This window comes from Struthio camelus, chromosome 15 (assembly GCF_040807025.1).
Source record: "Struthio camelus isolate bStrCam1 chromosome 15, bStrCam1.hap1, whole genome shotgun sequence".
Classification (NCBI taxonomy): Eukaryota; Metazoa; Chordata; class Aves; order Struthioniformes; family Struthionidae; genus Struthio; species Struthio camelus.
In genome coordinates this window covers 20,488,085-20,497,744 of record NC_090956.1, presented here as the reverse complement: position 1 = coordinate 20,497,744, position 9,660 = coordinate 20,488,085, and the positions used below count along the sequence as shown (strand labels likewise).

General features: G+C 53.3%; 1 protein-coding gene across 1 annotated transcript; it reads left to right on the top strand.

Moving 5' to 3' along the window:
* The first annotated feature begins 8,002 nt into the window (after nt 1-8,002).
* LOC138061068 (noggin-2-like) lies at nt 8,003-9,232 on the top strand. Its single transcript, XM_068908375.1, has one exon. The coding sequence runs from the start codon at nt 8,546-8,548 to the stop codon at nt 9,209-9,211; it is 666 nt and encodes a 221-aa protein (XP_068764476.1). The 5' UTR covers nt 8,003-8,545; the 3' UTR covers nt 9,212-9,232.
* The last annotated feature ends 428 nt before the right edge of the window (nt 9,233-9,660 follow it).

Here is a 9,660-nt window from a genome sequence, read left to right as displayed (position 1 = left end):
TGGGAAGGTTTTCCTTTAAGTGAAAAATGAATATATTTAGTGAAAAAATTTTGTCCATGCAAATTTTTCCTTGGCCTTCAGTGCAACAGTGTCTCCTAAGAAACAGCCAGATTGCCAAGTGGAGAATAGTGTGTGCTGAGGGTGCTAGGCTGGGGAAAAGAGCTGGGCTCAGCTCCTTGCTTTGCTTCAGATGCAGCATGACAGGTCACCCAGGTCACTGCACTGTGATCCCTTGTAACCTCAGCATAGAGGTGTCCCAGGTCAGCATTAAATTAGCTAACTTGGGTGCAGCTGCAATTTAGTCAGAGCTGTGCGGAGCCGAGTGAGGTAACTGAACTGTCTGAATACTCCCTGGTCTTCCTAGATGGTTTTGACAGTCAGTGCTGAGCTCTGTCCTGCTATGTCCAGGCTGTTAGCAGAACTGTAGCTCCCATGGGTACTTTTCCATTACACAGCAGCTACAGCCATGGGTTGGTATCTCTGGAAGCATCATCACTATGGTGTTCCCTTTGGCCTTAAGGTCCCCCAAACCTAGATATTGGCTTGCATCCTGGCTAAATCCTGGATCATGCCAGCTCACTCCTTGGGGAGGGAGCCTAAGGGCAGGATGGGGACTGGCTGGGACATGACCTGCTGGTGCCATATGGGAAGGAGAGCTCAAGTCAATGCTTGGATCTGGCTGGAAGAGGCAGTGGAGTTCCCTATCTGCAAGTGCTGTGTCCTCCGCCAGCGTTTGCTGGGGGATGACACTTGCAAGAAGAGATGCTTTAGGAACAGACTATATAAGTGCTGTAGCTAGATCTTTGGTTCAGCTGCAGCCGATGGGGATTCTTCATCGCTATGTTGAGCAATGAATATCTGGGATGCATTGCACTGGGCTGCGGCTTGCCCTGTGTGTCTGCACAGCAAGAGTTACCATCACCCTAATGCCTGGTCTCCCTGTATTTTAGGGTGGCATGCGGCAAAAGACAGGGCTTGTCAGAACAGGGGGCAAGTAAGGAAAGGAAGGGATGGCAAATTAGGCAGAGTTTTGTGTCTCTAGGCTGGGTTAGGCCATATGCTTTTAGTTTACGCTAGCAGCAATGTATTGTCTCTCAAGAGCAGCTCAGGATTCTCTGAGGAAGAATTGCTCCTTTGCATTGCCACCCTTAACTACAGGCCATGTTCCTGAGGCATGCTCTAGCCCTTTTATTCAGGATATTTGCAAAAAATAGCTGCCCTGAGCAGTTCTTGCTGCCTTTGACCAGTATTAACAGAGACTGCCACGTACAACATGACGTGGCAACATTACTCTGTGTCAGAATATGCAGTGACAGATGTATGCCAAGCGGGTAGAAATCTCAGAGCTCGATGTTGTTGTTTTTAAAGTTGGCAGCTCTCCAGGGATCATTCGTGATCTCTCCACTGAGGACCATTCCTTCAGATCCCCTGGGAGAAGAGTTTGCACTGGCGAGTTTCAAAGATTGTTCATCCTGACAATCCAGTTTCCTCAAAGTTCCCCGGAGTGTGCAGTGGGCATTTTAGGCTAGAATGAGGTCAGGAAGATCAAACTGTTCCACAAGGGAGTTTTGCTTGTTGAATTTACTTGCTGGAGGGAATGATTTCCTGCCCACAAGTGGTGGACCAGAATGACTGATGTATGCAAACATTTACAGAGGGAACGGTAAAATAAGTGCTGATAACTGCAGTGAAATAATCCTCCCTTTCCCTCCTGCGATGTCAAAACCTGTCCAGAAGGAGCTGTACTGAGACCATCAGCCTATTAAATAAGGTCTGTCAGGTGATAAGTGCAATGGTCACTACTAATGGACTGAGATCAACAAGATAAAACCCTTTGCCCAGTGCAGCCTTCTCCATCACCCTTGGCATTACCTGTCCCGGTTGTCTAGACTATAGGCCACAACAAATTGGACATATTCAACCATAGGCTGTAAGGGAAGGAAATCCCCCTTGGACTTCCTCACATGCAGTAGGGTTATGGTACCTTTTTTGAAGCATCTGGTCACTACTGGAAAGGTGCCAGGATTTGGACAGACTATTAACTGGAACCAGTAGAGCAATTATTAGGCTATCAGGGATAGAAGAGAAATAGGAGGCTGGAGTGAGTGATATCAGATATGGAAGACTAAGGTGCCTCAGCTAGAATTCAGCGCTGACATCAACAGCGCACAAATGACAGCAGAAGAAAATGAAATCCAGGCAGCTGGTGGAGACTGTAAGGTATAGCTGCACAGAAAACAGGCAGATACAGTTCTAGGCACACGGCAGGAAAAGAGTTTGGATCATAAATGGGTGAGCCAGAGAGGGATGGAGCACAGTACCTAGGTGCCAAGTGAAAGAAAGGCACCACAGGCTTGAAAAGAAAAAAATACCTCATGATGAGGACAAAAAAGGCAGGCAGGAGACTCTGAATAGCCCCTACTTGGTATAGAGAAAATGTATTTCTGAGGCACAAATAAGCCCCTCCCTGAAGCATAAAAGGTGATTTCTTTCTCCCATCAGCTCTTTGGCTGCAAGAGCACATCTGAACTTCATGCAGGGTAAGTATTGGGGACAGTCACTGTGCTCCCAGAAGCATCGCTATGAGGTCTTACTGAATTCCTCTCACGATGCCCAGTGCTGCTAATTCAGCTTTCCAGAACAAACCTTTTCTAAATACTTTTGCATTGTCCCGCTGAGGAAGGGCTCCGCTGGGCTGCTGAGGAAAAGAAGGGGTTTTGTTTAGGTTCATGGCGCATCGCTCCGGAAGAGGAAGCTGTATATGTAACAGAATAGACCAGACGTGCACAGATTTAGGGAGCTAAAGCCAGAAGTTAACTGGGTGTGGAGAACAGGACAGTCCTGATGGGAAGGGAAGGGAAAATACACCTGTGAGCTGGTAAATGACTCCATTAATATCCGGACTAATAACCTTCTTACAAAAATTAAAGTTAAGTAGGCCTATGAAGAAAATGAGAAACATATTGTGCATCCCTTTCATTTGACCCTTATGGTGACATTTTTGCCCCAAAGGAATCTAGCCAACTAGAGACACTTGATTCTTGCATCTGATCTCTGCTGTGCAGAAGTACAGGCCAAGTCACAACCAGCCTGGACAAGTACACAGGGTTCACTATCTCTGTGGGATTTAGAGCAGGGACTGCTCAGGTTTTAGGGGTAGCAAGCCACTGTTAGCCCTCCAAATTCCTCCTGTTCTCAGCACACCACATGGAACCAGCAAGTTCATAAACTGCACTGCTTGAGTCTGTTCCATGGACCGCTGCCAACCACTTGCCATGGCATACTTTGGGAACCACTGCTTCAGATACACTGACGAGAGCAGGGTAATGTATTTCTACTGGAAAATAAACATATCTTTAATGAAAACCTGGTGTGCCATTGTTAGTTGGTTCACTTTTTTTCCTTTAAGTGAAAATTAGGGCTTTTGTCTTGTCAGACACAAGTCTTTCCCCATACTTGCCATGCAGCCCATCAGCATTATTTCTCAAGCATAAAGACAGCCTGGAAAACTTAAACAAACAGAAACCAACAGAAATCCCCAAAAGAGACAAAGGACATTCGGCTGGGAGTTGGGCGTTCTTCCTCTCCCTCTCCTTCTTCCTCTCCCCTCCTCTCCCACTCCTTATTCCTCTCCCTTTCCCTTTCCCCGTTCTCCCTCTTCCTTTTTAGGTTTTCAAGCTTGGGCTTCCTGCCATCCTGCATTGGGCAGAAGAATTTTTAGTGGTTTCACGTGTGTATTTCACGCTTTTGTGTCTAGAGCTGAGGGAGTAGGAACGACTTTGTAACAATATTTTTTTCTGTATCTTTACCCTTGGCATTTGAGCTAAATCAGTGCTACCTGAAACAAATTGAAAGATAAAAAAGTTCAAGTCAGTTAAATAGCCCTGTTACTAAGATTATATCACCGATGCTTTACTGCTACTAGTAATTTATTTGCTTGTGGAGCCTTCTAGAATAAACAGAGTAGAGATGGCCTCAGTTCCAAAGGTGAAATAAAAAAATGCCCTTTTTTTTCCACAGAAATGTTTCAGGCCTTTTTTAGATGGCAAAAACATGTCAAGAAAGGAAAAGAAGCAAAAATAAATAGTTTGCAATCATTTTATCCTTCAGAAGGTGCCTTTAACATCATCTCTTTCTTTTTGTAAGGAAGTATTTTGATAAGACTTTTCTATATGTGATGTGTCTCCTTTCCAACCTTAAAGCCTTTAATTAAGGACTAGATTGTGAGATGGGCTATGTGCCCATTAAGAGCAGCAAGAGGGAGTATGAATGGATAGAACTACTTAGCCTTTTAGTACAAGTACACAGTACACAGGCATAAATAGGTTTTTGCCCCTGTGTCTTCGGTCCCAGGGAGAAGAAGAGAATGGGAAGGGGGTGGAGAATGGGACTTTGGCTGTGACAGTGGGCCCAGAAGGCAAAATGAAATCTTAAATTTCCTGTCTAGGGGTTGTCTTCCCCCTTCCCCCCCGCCCTTGAAAAGTTAAGAAGAAAGCCAGGTGAAACGCTTTCTTCCCTTCTGAGAAGTCAGCTCGCATTGCAGGAGCCCACTGGCAGCTGCTGTGTTAGCCTACCTTGGGCTGCCAGCCTGAAGGGACAGGAGGTTCTTCAAAGCCCTCTGCAGACCTTGGTGCCACCCCGCTCCTGCCCCCGCTGGCCCTGGGAAGTGCTCAACACCATTTTCCAGGGATTTTGCCTCCAAAAGGGGACACCTGTTTCAGCGCACACTGGACAGCCTCTCCCCTCCCATGAGGACTTTCTAAAGTGACATAGCTGTGCCCAGAGTAAAGCCATCTTCAACTGGTGCAGGATGATTAAGAAGCATGTTTATAAAGTCCAGGAGACAGCTAAAGGAATTAAGTTACTTGAGTGCTTTGGGATCCTTCAGGATGAAAAATGCTGTATACATGCTGGATTTTATTATTACAATTACAGTCAGCTGTTAATCCCCTCACCAGGATTTACTAACGGAGCAGTGCCAACAGCAGTACATCTTGTTGACTAATTGCCCCTCTCCTGACTCTTAGGCGTCTCTTCTCTGAGTTGCTTGTCTTTAGTGTGTTGGCTTTAATTCTGACACTGTTGAGAGACCTGCATTCTCCCACCCAGCAGTGAGCAAAGGCAGAGAACATATCTGCCTGGGCTTCAAGGCTAACTTATGTTCAGCCATTGCATACATATTGGATTCAGGAAATTGGTAATGAGAGTGTTTAACTGATAATATTCAGTATCAAGGGATAACGATACCGATCTCTTTTGCAAATTGTTTTGAGAGCTACTGATAAAAAAGCCAGGGAACAGGAGTGTTTTATCACTGTAATTATAGGCTCCGTGTGTGTGTGATACAGATGAGTGAAGAAAGGCTCAGAGTTCAGCAAATCAGGCCAGGATTATGGTAGCAGAAATACACAGCAAGGCAAGAAAGGCTGAATACTTTTAAACTATGTGCTTTAGTTCCACTGACTTTAAATAAGCTGAACACACTGTGACCAGTTCTTGAGCTGGTGTGTGGTGGCTTTGTCCCACTGACATCCACCGAAGCTGGTTTAACTTTATGTAAACTCAGGCCTGGATCCTTGACCTCTCCCTGTTTTATTTATTTATTTATTTTTCTTTACATCTGAACCCGACGTTTGGTGTTTCTGGGATAAGAGAAAGACAAAAACCTGGGGAAAATGTTTCATTTCTAAGTTTGCTGAATGCATCCAGCTCCACGGCAGTCGGCTTGCAGCTGGTGGGGTGCTCCTGCATGGCCTGCCATTGCAGCCCTTCGGCTTGTTTGATGGGTCATAAGCATGACGTGGTGAGAAACTGGCACCACAATCTATCTGTCTCATTCCTTCCGCGCCCTGCTTTGGCCCCAATGGGTTGCTGGTTATCTCATGCATTTGGGAGGGAGTGACTGGCATGGGCAGGAATGTTCTTACACACTGTCAGCCTGGAGGAACCAGCTGTGTGTCCAATTTCTGGACATCATTCAAGTGTGAGCTCAGTGGTGAGCAATGAGGAGGTAAAGGAGGTGAGAAGGGTTTGGGGTTTTGCTATGTTGACACATACCATGCTCTCACCCTCTGTGCCTCAAAGATTGTGGGTCTAGGTCACTGCCAAGAGATTTAGATCTTTCTCCTCAACCCCGCATTATTTGAGAAGGGGGTGAAGAAAAAAACACAGATTTAACCCAGCTTGCTTTCAAGTCATGTTGCTCTTGAGGGACACAGGGAAAAAGGTGCTTTCTCTCAGGTGGGAGTGATGCTCTTCGGAAGATTGTAACTTTACTTGCAGAAGGTGCTGAGATGCTGACACTGGAGCACATTCCTTTGTGCAGTGATATAGACAGAGGTTATACTCTGGAGTGCTGTCTCTGGGACAGAAGAGGCTGTTATAACTTGGTGCCCTACTCATATTTTAGCACTATGTACAGCTGGAAGAAGGCTCTAAAAATGGTATGGGCTCTCATGGACAAGCAGACATGAGACAGGGCAGCAGGAGATAGGGAAAACATAATTAGAGAGAGGACCCAGTTACCAGGAGGCTTGAGCTGGAACCGGACTGTTCTGGGCTGATGGAGACAGAAAATCCTAAGTCTGTGGCATGCAAGAGTGCTGGCAAGGCTTCTTCATGGCTTGAAGGCCTTTGCTACAAACATTGCGGCTTGACCACTGCCATACTCACAAGCGAGATAATTGCCCTGACGCCTGTTTGCGTGGCAACTCCAGCCCTCTGGCTCTACACAGGCAGGGGTGCTGACTGGCCAGTGGTGTGAGGACACTTGGCCTGGGTGTCAGATATTTCTGTGTTTGAGGACTACTCCTTTGTGCTCACTTACAACAGCTTCTACCTCCACGCTCTCATCTTCTCTGCAGCAAGCCTTGCCGTTGCTTGTTTGAAAAAGGAGTATAGGGAGAGTGGCTAAAACGTGTTGGGACAGGATGCTGTGGCCAGGACGGGGGTCTCCCATCTTGCCTGGGTGCTGCTTGTGCTTCCCTTGGAGGCAGGGCTCGGGTCTCCCGGCCCCGGCACGTCTTGGCACTCGCGTCTCACTTCCCGCCGTTTCAGGCCCAGCTCGACCCCGGGCAGCCCCGCGCAGTCCCCGGGCCGGGCCGGGGCAGGGTCGCCAGCCGGGCTGATCCTTCCCCTCCCGGCAGCACGGCGGGAGCGGGCCCGGCGGCGGCGAGCCCTGCCGGCGCGGCGCCGCTGCCCTCCGCCGGGCTGCGCTTAGCGGGGTCGCCGGCGGGGAAGGGGTTAAGACAGCGGGCGCTAGGACCCGGCGGCGCGGCGGCGGCGGCCGGGGCTGTCACTCAGCGCGCGGCGAAAGTGACAGCGGCGGGGCGGGCCGCGCGCCGCGCGCCGGGCGCATATTTAACTTGGGCGCGCGAGGGGCGCGCGGCAGTGCGCGCGGCGGAGCGGGGCGGCAGCCGAGCCGGGCCGGGCCGGGCCGAGCCGAGCCGAGCCGAGCCGAGCCGAGCCGAGCGCGCAGGGCAGGGCAGGGCAGGGCAGGGCAGGGCAGGGCAGGGCAGGGCGCGGAGCTGCCCCGCGGCTGGATGCGCTGAGCGCGGCGCGGCCGAGCCGGGCCCCTGGAGCGGCGGCCGAGCCCCGCGCTGCCGGGCCCTCGCCGAGAAGCTGCTTCACGGAGCCGGGGGCGCCGCCAGGGACCGCGCTGGGAGCCTCGGGCGCGCCGCCCCGGCCGGCCGCCTCGCCGCTTCCCCTCGCCTGTCGCCACCTCCGCTGCCTGCCGGGGACCCCCGCCGCCGCGCCGTCCCATCCTCCGCGGAGGATGCCCTGGGGGGCCACGGGCCGCCCCAGCCCCTCGCCTCCGCGGGAGCCCGCGCCATGAAGAGGAGCCCACCCCGGCCCCGGGCGCAGCCGGCGCCGCCCGCCGCGGCCGCCTGAGCCTCCGCGCGCCCCGGCGGTGCCCCGCGCAGGCGGCGCGGCGCAGGGGCCGCCCGAGCGGGCCGCGCCGCCGTGACCCTCCTCCCCGCCCCCTCGCCCGGCTCGCCCGGCTATAAAGGAGGGTTTTATTCTCGGGCTCCGGTCTCACGCCAAACCCTGTCACACCGTCTAGACAAGCTGTCGTGGGGCTCAGCCCAGCTGTCACCATGGCGATGGAGACGAGTCCGCTGTGAATTTTGGGGGGGAGAGCGCAAGCGAGCGAGAGCGGAGGAGAAGGAGGAGGAGGACGAGGAGGAGGAGGAGGAAGGCTCGGCCGCCGCCGTGTCCTGCCCAGCCGCCGCCCGTGGGGGAGGCACGGACCCCCCGGCGCTCTCGGCCCCGGCTGGAGCCGGCCCGGCGGGGAGTCCCGGGGAGCGAGCCCGGGCCGCGGGAGCGGAGGGAGCCTCAGATGCGTCTGTCACACAACCCCAGCCGAGCTATTTAAAGTAACGGGCCTCGCCGGACTTTGTCTCTGCCTATTTATGAATCCCCGGGAGTTGGCAGGCGCCGCCGGGCAGCGCTAGGAGCCGAGCCCGCAGCGCCAGCCCCGCGGGGAAGCCAGCGCCGAGCCGAGGGCGGCGGGTGCCGGCCGGGCCGGGCCGGGCCCGCCCGGAGCATGACGGCGATCCGAGCCCTCCTGCTCTGCTCCTGCCTGGGGCTGCTGCGGCCGGGCTGGGGCCAGCCCTTCCTCCGGCTCCGGCCCTCGCCCAGCGACAACCTGCCCGTCAAAGACATCGTGGAGCACCCGGACCCCGAGTACGACCCCAAGGAGCAAGACCTGGACGAGCGGACTTTAAGGAAGAAGCTGGGCAGCCATTTCGACCCCAGCTTCATGGCCGTGGCGGTGCCGGGCCCGGCGAACGCCTCGGGCGCCGAGGCGGCGGCGGCGGCGGCGGCGGCGGCGGGGCGGGCGCGGGCGGCGGCGCCGCTGCCCGCGGAGCTGCGGCGGCTGGAGCTGGGCGCGCCGCCCCACGGGCCGCGCCTCAAGGTGGGCAAGAAGGCGCGGCGGAAGGTGCTGCAGTGGCTCTGGGCGTACACCTACTGCCCCGTGCTCTACACCTGGAAGGACCTGGGCGTCCGCTTCTGGCCCCGCTACATCAAGGAGGGCAACTGCTTCGCCGAGAAGTCCTGCTCCTTCCCCGAGGGCATGTTCTGCAAGCCCGTCAAGTCCGTCACCAAGACCTTCCTGCGCTGGCACTGCCAGGGCTGGTCCAGCCAGAAGTACTGCACTTGGATCCCCGTGCAGTACCCGCTCATCTCCGAGTGCAAGTGCTCCTGCTAGCCGCCGGCCCCGGCCCCGCGGCGGCCCCACCGGCGGGCGGCTCCGCGGCCGCCCCGCGCCGCCCCGGCACGGACACCGGCACCGCCGCCCAGGCACTGCCCGCCCGCCTCCCCTCGGCCCCTTGCACTGGTTTCTTTTTTCGTTTGGATTTTTTTTCCCCTCGGAGAGGGGGGGGGGAACCCTTTTTGACTTATTTTAATGTTATTTTATTTGAAAGGGGAAAAGCGAACCCAGGAACTGCAGGGCAGGCCAAAGGCACAGTAAAGCACTACAATCAGATGTCTATTTTTATACGTATATAGCCTTCTAACAAAAGGAAAATAAAAAAATTTTTAAAAAAATTACCAGCCGTGTAAATAGAGAGATTTTAAAGGAAAGGGGGGAAATTTCAGCTGTTTTTTATTATTATTATAATTATTATTGTTATTATTATTATTATTTTAAAGACA